This window comes from Euphorbia lathyris, chromosome 10 (assembly GCF_963576675.1).
Source record: "Euphorbia lathyris chromosome 10, ddEupLath1.1, whole genome shotgun sequence".
In the NCBI taxonomy this organism is placed as follows: Eukaryota; Viridiplantae; Streptophyta; class Magnoliopsida; order Malpighiales; family Euphorbiaceae; genus Euphorbia; species Euphorbia lathyris.
The window spans coordinates 20,572,358-20,590,406 of NC_088919.1; the positions used below are offsets into that span (position 1 = coordinate 20,572,358).

An 18,049-nucleotide genomic window follows, 5' to 3' on the forward strand; every position below is an offset into this window, starting at 1 on the left:
CGGTCGCAGACCGGAGTTGCTTTTTAGCCATCTGACTCGTGGTCGCTGACCGGAGTTGCTTTTTAGCCATATTCCCCGCAACCTTGAAATAGGGTAGCTGTTTAGCCATCATCCCCGCGGTCGTAAATCAGGGTAGCTATTTAGCCATTATCCCCGCAATCTTAAAATAGGGTAGCTGTTTAGCCATTATCCCCGCAATCACAAACTAGGGTAGCTATTTAGCCATTATCCCAGCGGTCGTAAATCAGGGTAGCTATTTAGCCATTATCCCCGCAATCTTAAAATAGGGTAGCTGTTTAGCCATTATCCCCGCAATCACAAACTAGGGTAGCTATTTAGCCATTATCCCAGCAATCGTAAATCAGGGTAGCTATTTAGCCATTATCCCCGCAATCTTAAAATAGGGTAGCTGTTTAGCCATTATCCCCGCAATCACAAACTAGGGTAGCTATTTAGCCATTATCCCAGCAGTCGTAAATCAGGGTAGCTATTTAGCCATTATCCCCGCAATCTCAAAATAGGGTAGCTATTTAGCCATTATCCCCACAATCTTAAAATAGGGTAGCTGTTTAGCCATTATCCCCGCAATCACAAACCAGGGTAGCTATTTAGCCATTATCCCCGCAGTCGTAAACCATGGTAGCTGTTTAGCCATCATCCCCGCAATCTTAAAATAGGGTAGCTATTTAGCCATCATCCCCGCAATCTTAAAATGGGGTAGCTGTTTAGCCATTATCCCCGCGATCTCGAAACTAGGATAGCTATTTAGCCATTATCCCCGCAGTCGTGAACTAGGGTGTAGCCCGAAGAAGCCAGAAAACAACGCCGGAGCGTGCAGCGCAAAGGTCAGGTACGTTCCCTCCTACTCTTTACGTGTCTTTACTTTTATATGTTTTACATTGCATGTGTTACGTTAGCAAAAAACGTTTTCGAACCACACACATCACTGTCAAAATAGAAAAGTAGGGGCAACTGTAGACACCGAGTCGGAGGACCTGTGACGAAAACCTGAAAACAAGACGGTTGAAGTGATTGATTCCAGAAGTTTTGAAAAACAAAAAAATATATAAAGAATAATAAGCGAAGGAAAATTAGCGGCACGGCGCGGGTGCTTAGCAGCATCCGGCACGCGGACGACAATGGTCGAACGCCCGCTCGGCGGTGCGGGACGTGCGCTCGGCGTCCGTCGGACGCACCGCAGGTGGTACGCTCTCGACGTCCGAGCAATGCCCGGGTCCGGTGGCACGGGGCGCGCTCTCGTGGGCCACTGAGCGCACGTGCCCGGTAGCGCGAAGCGCGCGTTCGGCGGCCGCGACGTGTGAGCGTCCGGCGACGCGGGACGCGCGCTCGGCGGCCGTGGGGTGCGCACGCCCGATGGCTCGAGGCACGCCCCGAGGGTCGTCGGGCGGGCGCCCAACCACGTCGGGCGAACGCCCGACGGAGGTTGGGCGCTCGCCCAACGATTGTTGGGCGATCGCCCAACAAGGTTGGGCGGTAGCCCAACACTAGGTTGGGCGGCCGCCCAACCCCAATGGGCGACGCCCAATTTCTTTTGGGCGTCGCCCATTGGTCCGGGGACCCGTTTGCCTATAAAAGGCACGGATCCCCATGCAAAGGGGGGGGAGGCCTTTTTGGAGGATTTTTTGGGAAAACTTTCTCACTCTAAACATTTTTAGAGAGAGAGAGTGGATTTTTTTTGAGAAAAATATTTTTTTCTCAAAAATTCCAAATTTCCTAAGTTCAATTTTTACTAAATTTTCATTAAAAAACGGAAGCTCACGGTTCGTGGAATCAATCGGCTTCGACTGTCAGATACCGAATTAAAGGTATTATCCGAGGACTAGACTCTTTATTTTATTTAATTTATTTCTCTCCTTCTATTTATTTTTTTATGCTATAGTTTTTATTCCTTTAGTCATTTATTTATTTTTCTCACATTTTATTTAGTTAGTGTATTTATTTAATTTTCGTTTCTTGTTAAATAAAATTCGGTTTTTGTTTTAAAATAAAAACCTCGTTTTGATATCCCAATACGAACCGTGATCCGATAAAAAGGTAGTTCGGGTGTCGAAAACGTTGTAATTATAAGTTTTTTAACTTAAAAGAAATTTCCAAATAACGTTTTAAAATAAAAACATCGTTTTAGGAACTTCCGTTTTCGACTATGATCCATTTTTGGTAGTTCGGAGGTCCAAAACGATTGAATTAGATTTAATCTAAAGCTTTTGAATAAATCTGGAAAATATTGGAGTGCTGCTGTAATTTGCCAATTCTGTCACTAAAGGCTGTTTACCGACGGATTTTCCGTCGGTAAATCTGCCAAATGTAAAAAATGCCATTTTTGTCCCTTTTTCTTAACTTTTAGACTTTTAATCCTTAGTATATATACATATAATTATGTAATACATGTTTTTCAACTTATTTTAGAACATTAGTATATATATTTATTTTAGAATATTTGTATATCTCTTTTTATTCTATTTTGTAATATAAGTATAAGTATATATATATGTATTTCTTTTTTTATTAACTTAGGTTATATTTAAATATTAGTTACTTGATATTTTGAGAAATAATGAATAGACATTAGCATATGGTATTTTTGATATTTAAACTATATTTATTATGTATATATATGTATAGTTTTGTGGAATGTTTGGGTTATTTTAGTGGTTATTGAATTAAATTATTTTTAGATGAGTATTACTTTCTTAGTTATAGGATTTACTTATTATTTTCACATTTCAAAGTATAAGATATATTGTGTTTATTATCTTCATATACATATAGTGATTTTTAGTTAAATCTTATTTTCTTATCTTCCTTTTTCTTTGATTTAAATATATACATATATATATATATATGGTCTAAAACCATTTTCTTTATTCTTTTTGGCCCATTCATGGGTCCATGTTCCAAAAGGGCTTCATTTGAGTGTAAATGTTAGTTTATTGTAATTATAATAGTTAAAGAGTCCATTAAGTAAGTGGGGAAAATAAATCACCAAAAAGAGAGTTTTCAACTTAAACTAATGAATTTTTAGAGTTTCCTAATTTGGATAAATAGAGTCATTTTGTTAGCATTTCGAATCACTTCTCAAAATGTCATGTTTTAAAACCTTAACCCGTTCCAACGACGGATTAAGCGAACATTGTAATTAAAATCGTTTCTTTGCAAATAATAGAGTTTTGAACCACTTTCTTAAAGAATTTGTACAAAGTAAAATTGACTTGTATGTTTAACCATATTTTCTCATTAAAAGGTTTTTATCTCAAACGTTTTCAAATACCCGAGTCGTTCCAACGGCGATTCGAGTGAACTTCATCAAACGGGGTTTTAAAACGCACCTAAATCGTTCCAACGGCGATTAAGGTGCGAACCATGTAAATAAATCCGTTTTTGGGAAATAAGTCAGTGTAGAATAAACACACGACATAATATTTAATACGGTGGTAAACAAATCACTTCTTTCTTCCCCCTCTCTGTGTATGTATAAACATAAATGGGTGATTCTTTACTGATGTGGCTTTTCAATATCATATGCTCAAAACGGTTTCTAAAAAGAGAAAGAAAAGGGTTTCAAATGAATTTTAAACTTAAAGAAGTATACGATTAGTCCGTTATCGCCTAACATGCTAAGTAGGAGGCCGGTGGTTCATAACCGGGCGATGTCGGGGTGCCTAGTAGCCTTTCTCCGGAAAGGAGCTAGCCTTCTCGGCTCGTACCTAAGTTTCCCGAACCCACACCGGTCTCCCGCAAGGGATCGGTGTTCATTTTCCCATTCGTGGGTGGCGACTCTTCCATATCTCCGAGCTCCGGTCCTGCCGAGCAGCTTGATTCCATGATTGGTTGCTTTCGGCGCCAATCACCGCTTACGTCGCCATGAGGTTGTCCACCCCCCGGTCCGCCCGGGAGATTAGGCCGCGGCACCTCGTCTAACAGGCGTATATGTGTTGATTTCACTGATTTTAACAAGGCATGCCCAAAAGACTCGTATCATTTGCCATGTATAGACATGCTTATTGACTCTAATGTAAGTTTCACCATCTATTCGCTTCTAGATACAATGATTGGATATCATCAAATCCCAATGAATCCCGAATATCTCTTAAACACATGTTTTAGAACAGATGAAGGAACATATGGATATAATGTTATGCCTTTCGGTGTGAAGAATGTAGGTGCAACTTACCAGCGACTAGTAAATAAGATTTTTGGGGATGTCATTGGTGATAAGGTTGAAATATATGTTGATGACATGATTGTGAAAAGTAAATCCGTAGAAGAGCATGTAGCAGGCTTGGCTACAATTTTTGCTATATTATAAAAGTATAATTTCAAGTTGAACCCTGAGAAGTGTATGTTTGGCGTTTATTAGGGATGTTTTTGGGTTTCATGGTATCTTAAAGAGGTATATAAGCAAATCCATACAAAATCCAGGCTATAATCAATATAGAAACTCCGAAAAAGATTAATGATGTTCAAAATATAAATGGAAAGATCAATCCCTTAGGGCGTTTCATTTTTTGTTCGGCCAAGCCTTAAAGGAGTTAAGAACTTTAATTGGACAGTAGAATGCCAAACGTCCTTTGAATAATTGAAAAGCTTTCTTGCTTCACCTCCTCTACTTAGTAGACCTTTGCCTAGTGAAACATTGTATCTATATAAGTGTTGTGGAAGATTGAATTGGTACAGTACTAATTCGGGAGGAAGGAACAGAGAAATCCCTGTATATTATGTTAGTAGAGTCTTATGAGATGTAGAGATTAGATATCTAAAGCTCGAAAAGCTTACATTTGGAGTGGTCATCACCGCACAAAAGTTAAGGCATTATTTTCAAAGCCATTCCATTGTCGTAAGAACTGATATGCCTCTTCGGAAGATCTTACAGAGGCCTAAGACATCAGGAAGAATTGTAGAGTGGGCCTTGGAGCTAACGAAATTCGACATACGATTCGAACCTCGATCTTCATTCAAACGGGTAAGTTTGAAAGCTTCACCCATGAAAGCCAACTTCAAGCAACATTTTTCACACTTGATCTTCACGAGAAAAAAAGGCATACAAGTGAAAACACAAGAGCAAATAGCTATACACATCAATTCCATATTTGTGTAATCAAAATAAAGAGAGATTAGTTCATTTGATTTTCATATCAGAATCTTCTTTATTGTAACTCCAGAAGCTCTGTTATTGCTTCGGTTATAGACAAGAAACAAGAGAATGATAGCTGAGTGCTTGTAAATAAAGGACAATATTTTACTTAAGCTTTGTCGATTGTGGGGTAAATTACATTAAAAGTACCTGAAATATACTACAATTCACACTTTAGTACCTAAATTACATTTTGTCTCAAAAATATACCTCAAGTATGGATGACCGGACAATTTAATAAATTTAACAGGTGCTAGGCAGTAAATTCGAATTTACCCATTTATTTGACCATGTTTTAAAACTTTGACTACTTATTTGACCATTTTTATTTTAAAAAACCAAAAAGATACACTTTCTTTGAATCTCTCTCTCCTCTGCAACAACAAAATTCTGCTTCTCTCTCTACATTGTTGTTCATAATTCTCATCCCACAAAACACTAAAACCTTCTATAATTCTCTAGTCTCCTTCAACCAAACTCTATTTCTGTTATTTTTTTATTTTTAATGAACAATAAATAAGAAAAAAAACCCATGAACGATAACACCAAAGTCTTCAACCAGCAGTTCCGATGAAGACGTCATTGAATATAAGAATGCCATTGAACTCTGATTTTGTTTATCATCAACACTTGACGAAGACGACGAAGACGCCGTTGAAGATGTCGATGTAACACCACCCTTGACGACGAAGACGCTGATGAAGACGATGAAGACGTCTGATTTTCTTCCTCTCTTTCTACCCAGATCTCCATTTCTCGAACTCCATTGCGGGCGGCAACAACAACCCCTCTTATTTATAAAGAAAAACGGATGAATAAAGAAGAAAGAAGATGAACCCAATCAAGTGAACTCTATGGGTGTTTGAGGTTTTGTTCTGGAAATTAATTGCAGGCAAGAATGTTCATTATCAAATCCCCAAATCTCATCTTCAAATCTCTCTTTTCAGATTTTGTGTCATATATTATGGAAGAAAAGAATAGACAGGAACAACATTGAATTTTATTTTGAGAGAGAGAAAGGAAATGAAAGAGATACAAAAGAAAAAGGAAGAAGAATCATGTTCAGTTACCGGAAATGAGAATAGAGGAGAGAGAGAATGGAAGAGGGATAGAAAGAAAGTAGGAGAGAGAAAATAGTTAAAGTTTTAATTGAAAATGGTCAAAATTAGTGTTGACTGATTAATGACCGGCTAAACGTATTAAATCGTCCGGTTACCATTACTTAAGGTATATTTTTGAAACAAAATGTAATTCAGGTACCAAAGTGTGAACTGTGATATATTTCAGGTACCTTTGGTGTAATTTACTCGTCTATTGTGTAAAAGGTTTGTGCTCTACCTGTGAAAGCGTTCTTTAATGGATTAAAGCTCAGAATATGGAATTTTGAGGACTGGACGTAGTCGGAAGGTCGAACTAGTATAAATATGTTGAGTAACTTCTTTCCCTTACTCTGCCTTTATTACTTCTGAATATTGCATGCTCTGAATATTTATCTCACCTAGATCATTCTGAATATTATGTGTATAACATATAATATCAATTTTAAGGATCTTTATAAGCTCTGTTAAACGAGCAGTCATCTGAGTGTAAGTATTAGAAACAGAACCAAGCTCAGTAGATTGATACTCATTAGACTGGACTTGCCTCTATATTGCTATTGAATTAAAAGAGAAAAATTCATAAAGGTTTAAATTGACCAATAGTTCTATTCATTTCCCCTTTAGAACTAATCTAACCTTATTAGGGACCAACAATCTTCTTCCCTTAGTTTGCGTTTATTTTCTTCTTTTCTAATTTGGTGTACATTGCTGAGTTTATTCTATTGAAATCATCTTTTTTTATTAGTTGAACATTTGTTTTTTTTTTATATTGAGTGACTAAGAAGATTTGAAGAGTTTTAATGATAAAGTTTGAAATGCATTTTAATTCTTAGTGCTCAAATGGGCTCGAGATTATTTAATCCAAACTTGCAAGTGATTGCTTGAGATTTGTAGAAATTGATTTAGTGATTGAAAACATTAAAACTCTTCGTTCACGATTCTCTCGATTGCTTGAGATTTTCACGAATTGATTTAGAGATTGTTTCAGTTATTCTACCAAATATTTAATGTAGTTTTCCACCACTAATTTGCTATTTTCATATACGTGACAATTCATTAATCAGACACGACGCCAATTATTCACCCTTTTGACTAGTCAACCGTATGTGGGCCACACTCAAGGGCTACATCCATGTTTGATGGACTAAGGGATCGGTTGCTTACATTTTAAGCAAGTTGAGGGAGCTATCAATACAATGTGAAAGTTCAGGGGCCAATCCCACTTTTTTTTTTTTGATAATTTGACTATGTTTTAGGCAAATTGAAAGGCTATCAGAACAAGAAAGTTTAAAAGTCAATCAAACTTTTTGAACAAGTTCAGAGTGAGACTGATCAATTAAAATAAAAGAATTATGTTTAGAATGATTAATGAAGGCAAAAGTACAAAAAATTAAACTTTGTGGTTTGAACGATTTGCAAAGATAATTCTCGTGGTTTAAAAGTTTGGAAATAGGGATATGTGATTTTGCAGTTTAAAAACTTAATCATTCCTTCAAAAATTGTTGTCGTGACTATTATTCAAAATGAGCAATTTAGAGTAATTAAAGAGACTGATTTTGTAAATTATCTAAAATACTATGTCTAACTTTGAAAATTAACTAAATCACAAGTATTATCTAATAGAAAAATTTACTTACATATCCTTTTAACTGTAAACTTTTAAATCATATAGGCTGTTTTTACAAATCCAACAAACCAGTTTTTATTATTTATTTTTATTTTCTTATTAACGAAATAATGAATAAGCTCCAAAAGTATTTTATTTTTGGAGGAGTGCCAAAGTATTTGATGCATGCTAATCACATAAGTCGCATGTAAATAAATCCTTTTACGAGGCAAGCATTAATTGCGTGTTAAAACATAGGAAACAGAAAAGAACTACTATTTGAATTTGGATTCAGAATCTGTTGTTGATCTCCAATCTTAATCTTTCTTCCCTAAATATGAAATTGAGGTTCCATAATTGTACTTAGTACAACTAATCAATCAATCAACCCATTCCTCTCCTCCACTAATAAAGAAAAATAATTAATATACTTTCCTTTCAACCCAAGAACAATTATACACATCAGATGTGCACGTGCTTCTCTTTCTTCCCTCTGTCTCCTTTCCTTCCTCTCCGCTGTAACACTTTTCAGAAGGGGAAGAAGGAGAGAGCCGAATTATTTCAAACCCGACGAACACGGAACCTGAGCAATTCTACGCATGACGACGTCGTATAGTACCTACCTATAACGGACCACACACCTTACAGCCTCAGACCGAGAGATCCAAAAGTTTTTGGATACTAAATGCACGCAAAGATCAGGTTACCGAGCAGCGGCCACACCACTCCCTCACCGCCACAATCGCCGCTTCGTTCTCCCAGGTATCGCCCCGGGAACAGTCGTTCCAAGCGTTTTACTCCCACGCCCATCCCCCCAGGTCGGACCCTCGCCCATCGTCTCGCTTGGGTTCTTCTTTCTGTTCTTCTTCGCCGCCAGGGGATTTTCTTGTTTGCCCCTCTTATTTACATCTCTGGTATGCTTTTGTATATGGGAACCGTCTCCTTTGATGTCGTTCCGGTTATTAAGCACAAGCCTGCTCCGGGCTCCATTTATCGGAGTCCTCACCTTTATCTCAAGCTCCGACCTGAAATCGATGCGGATAATTCCTCTGTTGATGCGGTGAGTTTTCTTCATTTCTCCATGGGTCCGGTAATTTTTCTGATGATTACGAGATTGGGATCTTAAGGGCGTCATAGACTAGAGTTTGTGCCTATGCTTTTGGTGAGAATGCAGCGGCTATTCGGTTCTGCATGTATGCAAATCAGAACCAACTCACTAATGAAACTATGCTATTCTAATTCTAGTTGTGATTGACTAAGACGGCTCGTTATCGCTTCATGGTGTCTCTGTCTGATATCGGACTATATCAATTCAACTATTTGATTTGACTGTGAAATTGCAACGGTCGCTTTTATGAACGCTATGTTTCTTACTAATTTGGATGCATATAGAGATGCATCCTTATCTTCGTCATTTTTCTGGGAGTTTTCTATTATTACTCACTTTCCAAAATACAATCTTAGCATTTTTTTTTTGATAGTTTTGGTGATGTGATCAGCTAATTTTCTTTAGCTAGTTACTATTCTCTGGAAGAACATGTTTTTTCTGTAAATAAAGCAGCTACAGGAATGGACTGTAGATCTATTCGGTTATCAACGAAGTTTGAGGTCGGAAAAAACTATCATTATTGGAAATGCACGCCCAGTGTTGAAACCAGAATGCCTCCTTACAGTTGGCTTAAACCAATATCTTGTTGTTATTTTTTTTCATTTTTATAGGGTTGTCATATTATGGTATAGAACCCGTCCTAGAATTTGCTATAGAACTTAAATTTTAGTCCTGAGAGTGTTTCTTTCCCCTTGGTTCTAGTACAAATTTTGAAATGGAAATGGAGTTCAATTGTCAGAATAGAATTTCAGTTTTTTTAAAAAACTCACCTTGGTGGAAATGACCTCTACCTTTTATTTTTAGATTCCCATGAAATCCTATTTAATTGTTTTATTTACAAATTTGGAATGCGATTCTCAGTTTTGCTTCAGATTTTAGTTTGTTTCATCTTTAGTTTATTTATTTGTATTTTATACTCTCTATACCAGTTCCTCCATCCTGTCTCCTGAAGTCATTAGCAAAGCACTGCCTATTATATGCTTGCATCTTCTCGTTATTCAGCTCAATGGGCAATAGTTATGTGGGTTTCGTATTCTCCAATTCGAGGTCGAGTTTGTAGAATGTAGGATTTAGTTCTCTTCAGTCTCTACTTTCCTTATTTTTGGAAGCTGCACCATTAATTTATTTTTAGTGTATAATTTTAATTACATAGCTCTGACATCAACTTTAATTTCATTGTAGCTATCAACCATATGGAAAAACTCATATAGAAGTGGTGAGTGGAGGTCGTGTGTGAACAAGTCTTCAGGAGGTATGATTTATGTTCGGAACTTTTAGTTTTTCTTTCTCTTGCTTCTTAGGGATTTCAGATGATGTCAATAATCAATCAATGTATTAATATGTAATAATGTATATAGTCTCAAGTCCAAGGGTTTTACTAGATGTAAGGGTCGATGTTGCATTTTGGTGTTTTTTCTGCAACATTTTCTTATCTTTGCAACTAGTTATTCTTTAGATTTAGCATTATGTTTGCGAAATTATTGCTGTCGTAAATCCCAATTCAGGTAGTCATTTATTTGGTACCTCCCAAGGAGACATAAACCCATGTTCTATTAGGATTTGTTTAATCAACTCAACTCAAATGTTGAATACACTAGTGAGCTATATAGATTGACATCTTTCCTTTATCCATACTCCAGAATTGTATTTAACAATATTCTTTTACCGGTTGATTCAAGTGTCAGCTGATAATAGAAGCTCGTATTTGTTCTAAGGTCAATTAATTAATATAGTTTGTAGCTAGCAAGTGCTTCCTCTAATTGTATTTGTCTTTTTGGAGATATTTTTCTGGTTCAACTATATATTTTCAAACTTGTAAATTCCTAGTCTTTCATACGAGTCCACTTTTGCATGCGAGTTCGTTTCCCATTGGCTATTTTCATTAAATAGAGTGCAGTTTTCTTTTATGCTGCAATATATATGTTATTTTTGTATCGATTATATGTAAAACATCTCCTATGATAAGCCATCATTGTTACACGAGAATCACGAGTTTACGACTTAGAAATAGTAAAATGCACATAAGTTCTTTCTGCTTGAAGACTGTAGCTTTTAGGGAACACGCTGTCCCTCTAGAGTGATTGAGATTATCGTTACAGTGAGGTGTGGTCGATTTCTGTCATTGTTTTTTAGAAAGCTTAAATTTTAATTCTGGTATTGTTATTTAATTACATAGCTCTGACGCCTGGTAACTTCTTACTGCATCAACAATTAATTGACGGATGCCATTTAATTTATCAACCATAGAGGGCGAGCCTTGGCGCAACGGTAAAACGTTGTTGCCGTGTGACCAGAGGTCACGGGTTCGAGTCTTAGGAGCGGCCTCTTGCCAATTAAATTGGCAAGGGAAGGCTTGCCCCCAATACACCCTTGTGGTGGGACCCCTCCCCGGACCCTCGCTCAGCGGGGACGCGTAATGCGACCGGGCCGCCCTTTTTTTTTTTTTATTGTTATTTGAAATTTCTTTTAGCAGAACTTTTAGAAAGCATCATTTTTTGGTTAAGTTTTTTCTTAAGACCCAATCGATCTGTAATTGAGGAAGAAGTATTTTGCAGCTCCAAAGCATCTTTTATTTTCCATTATCTTCATTCAGAAAAAAAGTTTAGATTTCTGAGTGTAGTGGCTTTGAAATTTTATTGTATTATTTTGAAAAATCTTTTTCCTTAACTTTTAGAGTCCTTTGATTCTAGTAAGTCACTCTTGGTATCTGTAATCAAGAGAGAGATACTTTTTATAGCACCACCAAGTTGCTTATTTGTCCGTGTTGGTCTTGAATTGTGTGTGAAGCAAAGATTGCAAGTCTATTCCTGAAAGCAATCTTGTATGGTTCTGCTGTATTCCTTTCCTATTCTGCTGACATATTGATATTATCTGAAAGCACTTTCACTTTGTCCACAATACTGCATGTGATGCCATTGCTACTGTTGAAAGTTTCTTCACATTGCAATTATGGTCTCCGAATAGCTATGGGTGCTGGTATTTGCCCTATTATTTTCTATAATGGTCATTGTTGCTACAATTACTTCCATCTGCGTGACGTAGCCTACCTTTGCCATTCATCTACTGTGTTTTCCAACTACCAATTGCCTGAAGCTGCAGAAAAAAGTAGCCCTCTTTTATTCCCTACTCAAACGTAATAGAATTTATTTGGATTTCCGTATGGAGTCTTGGGTCACAGACTTGAATTAAGCCACTTGGCATTCACTGCATCCATGTAATATTTGTCCAAACTGTATGATCTATAATGTTCTTGATTGTGTATTATCAGTCAAGGACTCAAGAGCCTTTACTGTTGTAAAGTGGATTTTTCTTTTCTTAGATATTTCACCAAGTGTAACCAGTTCTTAGTCATGTATATAATTTTTATAGTCATATTTCTAAACTTTCTTTTATCCTTTATTTTTTTCTGTATAATGTGCATGTTTCTTGTCTATGTATATTGAACTTTACCATTGTTGACAATTTTTTGTGATAGGCGTACCTGAATCAAATGGTTACATATATGTTGAGGCGAATGGTGGCCTGAATCAGCAGAGGACATCGGTTGGTTTGATTCTTTACTTTTGCCCATTTCATGTTTATATATGTGAAGCTTTTCTTATGTTCATCCTTTTATGTCTCCCCTAAACGCAGACAAATTAATGTACTTCTCAAAACAAATTTTCTGAACGCTTTGCAGATATGCAATGCAGTTGCTGTGGCAGGCTATTTAAATGCAACACTTCTAATCCCAAATTTTCACTTTCATAGCATCTGGAGAGATCCCAGGTTTGACCGCTGTCATTCTGTAGCGAAATAACTTGGACCATATGCATTGTGTTGATAATTGATAGTATGATTATATAGGACTTTATCAGCATGACTTTCAATGTAAATGTAGGATTATTTTATCAGAGGTAATTAACTTCACTCTTTTCGGATGATAGTAACTGGTAAAGGAGATATCATATGGATATCTCTGTTCTTTATAAATATTACGTACACATTTCAGTCTTCCTGTTTAGAGTTTAGACAAATAACATAAAAATGCTGTTTATTAACACTTTCTGGCTGCAAATGCTATCTGATCAAAGTAAAAATGGTCTCGTGTATGATAGTCATATCATGCGGTTGAGGAGTATTAACTTTTGGTCTTACTAGCATCTTTGACAAAATAAAAGATACCTTTCTATATGGAATCCTGGATGATTGGGTTGGGTAGATTTCAATGAAATGGATAGTTTAACCTGGGTTTGTTTAGCAGTTACTGGCTTCTCCTACTGTGTGCAGGCTGCATCGTATCTCACATGTATGGTTGCAAGTCTAATCTTTTCTAAGAAATACATAAGGTTATCCCACTTCATCTTGTCATTAGATTGCTATTACATAAGCTGTTGACATGAATAGCTTCCTGAAAGATATGTTGTCTTTTCTGTCTGGATAGAACTGTTGCACATTAACCGAAACTACCTGCAGGAGAACTATCTCTTATCTGTTTTTTTCCCCAAGAAAATTGAGTCACAAATAAAGTTAAATTAGATAAATATTGCTTTTACTTCATTTATGGTTAATTGTTTAAATGCATGAGTATAGGATATTGAATTCCGTTTCTTGTCCTAGTTATTGGACAATGACCAAAATATCTGACTTGGATTTTTGCGCGGCCAGCAAATTTAAAGACATTTATGACGAGGATTTCTTCATCAATACCTTGGAAAATGATGTACAGATAGTTGACAATATTCCTGAATATCTTATGGAACGCTTTGATCGTAACATGTCCAATGTCTACAACTTCAGAGTGAAAGCATGGTCACCCATTCAGTACTACAAGGACGTTGTCCTTCCAAAGCTTCTGGAAGAAAAGTGGGTTATACTTCTAGATATAAGATAATTTTTCGCAATTTGTTTCACTTGGTTTTCTGTTCATTTTGGATGGTTAAAAACCATATTTCATGATTCTTACTGTTTATTATTATTATTATTATTATCATCATATTTGGGTGGTTTGCTAGTAATCAATAATCTGCTTTACTTCTTAAAATTTTTCATCAGGAAGTCTGGTTTCTATTGCATACGTTGTTATTTGGTATTTTATCATGCATCCATCACTAGTATGATTTGATTTGGTAGCGGTGGTCCATGTGCGAGCTTCTCATTTCCTGCTTCATGTTTGTATAAATAATGTGTATTAACTATGTCTAAATGAAACTGTTATACCGTTGATGCTGGTTGGCCTGACTTATTAGCTTCATGAGCACCTAAATTCCAACTTCTTTTGGTTTAATGTGCAAATTCTACTTTACAGTTTATGTATACTAAGGTATATGTATATCCCTTTGTTTGGGTAAGTGAGCGTGAGCTTGGCTCACTAAATTGACTAGTAAGTCCAACCAGAGCCTTATAAAGAGGCTCCGAGTATGCTCAATAGCTCAAAATTTAAGAGGTGTTTAAGTATTGCTTGTGTATGTGGTCATGGTCTTGTAATGGTGCTCTCATGAGTTGCATCATGGTGGTTATTGATGACTGGTGGTTTCTGGATGTCTACTTTTTATTCGAAATTGATGTATTAAAATTATTTTGTTGGTTTCTTTATTGATTCAGGGTCATAAGGATTTCTCCATTTGCAAATCGATTGTCATTCGATGCTCCTCCTGCTGTCCAAAGACTTAGATGTTTGGCAAACTATGAAGCCTTAAGATTTTCAAATCCTATATTAACTTTGGGAGAAACTCTAGTTGCAAGAATGAAAGAAAGCAGTGCAAACCATGGTAGAAAGTATGTTTCTGTTCATCTTCGCTTTGAGGAGGTTGGTATTATAGATGTTATATTGCTAGTGCTCTGTCATGGTTGTAAAGAGTGGAATATTTTGCTTTTTCCCCCCTTACTGTTTGCTTCAAATGAATTTGCAGGACATGGTTGCGTTCTCTTGTTGTGTATTTGACGGTGGAGAGCAAGAAGAACAAGACATGAGGGCAGCAAGAGAAAGAGGTTGGAAAGGGAAATTTACGAAGCCTGGTCGTACAATACGTCCTGGAGCAATCAGGCTCAATGGGAAGTGTCCCCTTACTCCTTTAGAGGTAAAACACACCGCCATGATATCATTTCTTTAACCAGCAATCCTAGATTTCTATTGCATATGTTCTCATATATAACTTAAAAGTTGTGGTTTGTTGTTGCCTCTGTAATTTGTTTTATTAGCCAATGAAACAAAGCTTTAGCCGTCCAGAAAAACATTGCATCACGTTTGGTGTTTCAAAGGCATGAATGAATAGTTTATTTGATAATAGACAAGTTTGTAACTGTATCATGGAAGTCTTATGGAAATTTATTAACCTGTTTTTCTTCTATATTTGAATGGACTGAGTTTTATTCGGGTCTGTGTTCAAATAGTTCATGATCTTTTTCTTCTTAAGGTGTAACTGTGATAACTGCTTATACACACACATATGCATCTATGTTTCTACTGTCGTGCTTTTAGGTGTAGTGGTCCATTGAAAGAGCACAGCAAATAGTTAGGATTGATGCCTCCTTGTTATTGGAAGGAGCGAAACGAACTCTCATATATATTTTTTAAACTATTTCCTTGAAAGCTGAACTTCTATCCTCGAGAAATAGAATAGGGCTTGCATGCTTATATCTGCAATGCAGTTGTGATTCTTATGTGTTCATTTCCCTGCTTCAGAGAGTCACCTTTGTGATACAGATGGTCAATGATATCAATAAAGCTGTTTCCCTGGGAATGTCCTTATTATTCTTAGGAAGTTTTGCGATTTTTAGATAAACATGATAAAGACTGCAGTTTTACCCCTCAGAAAATATGGCATATCTTAGTCAAAACATACCCTAGAGGCGCGCAACTCACAAGTAGAGTTTTAAATGAATTTGTTTTTCTCCCAAATACTTACAAGTAGAGTTTTAAATGAATATCTTAGTCAAAATTCACAAGTAGAGATTTAAATGAATATGTTTCTCCCAAATACTTATAATTATCAATCAGTTCATTGCTGATAAATCTTGAAGTAATTTTACTCTCATATGCCTCTGTGAAAAGGATTATTATTGAATTGAATAGGTTTTCTTTGTTTTTTTTCTTATCAGGTAGGCTTGATGCTTAGGGGAATGGGATTTGACAGAAACACATTTATCTATTTGGCATCTGGGAGGATATATAATGCTGAAAAATATATGGCCCCGCTGTTGGAAATGTTCCCTAATTTGCAAACAAAAGAAATGCTGGCTTCAGAGGATGAACTTGCTCCATTCAAGGTAATCAATTTTTTTTTCTCCATCCATTTTGAGTCTGGCTCAGTTTTAAGTAACTCGTGCTGCTGCTTTCAGAACTATTCTTCTAGGATGGCAGCGATAGACTACACTGTTTGTCTTCATAGTGAAGTATTTGTTACAACTCAAGGTGGGAATTTTCCGCATTTTCTCATGGGCCATAGAAGATTTTTGTATGGTGGGCATTCCAAGACAATCAGGCCAGACAAGAGGAAATTAGCAGTGCTCTTAGATAATCCAAATCTTGGGTATGCATTTACTCCATTCCTCTCTTTCCTTTTCCAACTCTTCTATTATATTGTAGATTTCGATGTAAAATCATCAGAATAAGGCTTAATTGAAGTTGAAGATAACAATGAAGGGTTTCTGATAGTTTACAAGTGCAAAAATCATCAGAATAGGGTTTCTGATTTGTTGAACCCTATGCATCTTTTGGAACTCAACAGATTGGCCTCAACGTTTGCTAACTCCTTCCTTAGCTAGATATTTACCCAAGTGTTGTATAGATAAGAAAGAGTAGGAGCAGATAACATGCTATTCTAAAATCTGTGGTCATTTAACAGAAAGAGAAGGTGGTTCACTTCACATTGTTCATTCACTTCATTTTCCCTTACTGTCAGATGGAAGAGTTTTAAGCGACATATGCTGAGTATGAGGTCTCACAGTGATGCAAAGGGATTTGAAATGAAAAGGCCAAATGATTCTATATATTCATTTCCGTGCCCAGATTGCATGTGTCGAATGAACAAGACAGAATCAAAACCAAAAGCTGCGTGATCAGTTTGAAGAGAGATTTCAAGAGTTGGTTCTTCTACCTGTAATTTGACAAGCATGTAGCTGCTGACCCCCATTTTTGGGTGTTGTAATTCTTTGATTTTTTGAACCCCTTTCCCTACGGCGAGAGGGACTCCGCACAATTTTGGGAGCTTTAAAGATTTTATTGGAGATGAGACGAATTCCTGGGATTGGAGATAGGGGGAACTGCATCTATTTTTCTGTACATGATGCGATGCCGGAGAACACAAACAATTCTTCTTTTTTCTTTTTTCTTTTTTTATTGCAGGAATTATCTGGGTATTAACTGAGCATTGTTTTTAAACATGCTGCTGCAGCTGCTGCTGTATCTAACAAGCTGTAAAATGATACATTCGATTCTTTGGTACCCGTGTTTTTGTCATGCTTGTAAATTGATTGGGGTTTGATTCACTTGTAGGACTGTAGAATCTAGAGGATGAAGCTTTTGTACATTTATTTACCAGATATCAGGGCATTGATTTTCTTTTTTCTTTTTTCTTGAAGCTGTGTTTTTGTTGTACCTCATATTGTATTGATTTATTTGATTACTACCCCGTTCATTTATTCTTTTTCTATACAGATTTACGTATGCCCCCGTGGCGTTGACATTGATTCTCTTATTCCATCTTTAATATTCCTTCAACTTAGCAAATATCTCCAACTTTATGTTTGCTTCACAATTCTGTCCCTTTACACTTATCTCTTACTCTCAAAGGAATCCAGATCGACCAATAGAACGAGAGAATAGCCAAATAATACTTCTTCCAAGTTGTTTGTATGGTAGTAGGATTAATATTTTCGAATTTCTACCTAACAAAGTGCAATATAAAATAGCCTGGAAGATAGTGTAACCAAATACATCTTTCAAGTTGTTTGTATGGTAGTAGGATTAGCTATAGAAGAATCCTACCATATGGGTATCAATCTTAAATAGTCTCATTATAACAAACGCAAATTGTAAGCACTGGTTTTTAAACTCGACGAGGATAGTAAAGCAAGACTTCTTAAATAGTGGTCGGGTGAAA

At 36.5% G+C, this 18,049-nt stretch overlaps 1 protein-coding gene across 1 annotated transcript; it reads left to right on the top strand.

Moving 5' to 3' along the window:
- The first annotated feature begins 8,144 nt into the window (after positions 1-8,144).
- Positions 8,145-17,513, top strand: LOC136208660 (protein ESMERALDA 1). The gene is made up of 10 exons (XM_065999756.1): positions 8,145-8,918; positions 10,149-10,218; positions 12,442-12,509; positions 12,646-12,734; positions 13,614-13,811; positions 14,550-14,754; positions 14,858-15,025; positions 16,047-16,214; positions 16,287-16,477; positions 16,850-17,513. The coding sequence occupies exons 1-10, from the start codon at positions 8,544-8,546 to the stop codon at positions 17,004-17,006; spliced, it is 1,689 nt and encodes a 562-aa protein (XP_065855828.1). The 5' UTR covers positions 8,145-8,543; the 3' UTR covers positions 17,007-17,513.
- Positions 17,514-18,049: the final 536 nt, after the last annotated feature.

Coding starts and splice junctions, on each gene's coding strand:
- LOC136208660 (XM_065999756.1), top strand. CDS start 8,544: ATGCACGCAAAGATCAGGTTACCGAGCAGCGGCCACACCACTCCCTCA. Junction 12,510..12,645: donor TGAATCAGCAGAGGACATCG/GTTGGTTTGATT, acceptor AACGCTTTGCAG/ATATGCAATGCAGTTGCTGT. Junction 14,755..14,857: donor TTCATCTTCGCTTTGAGGAG/GTTGGTATTATA, acceptor ATGAATTTGCAG/GACATGGTTGCGTTCTCTTG.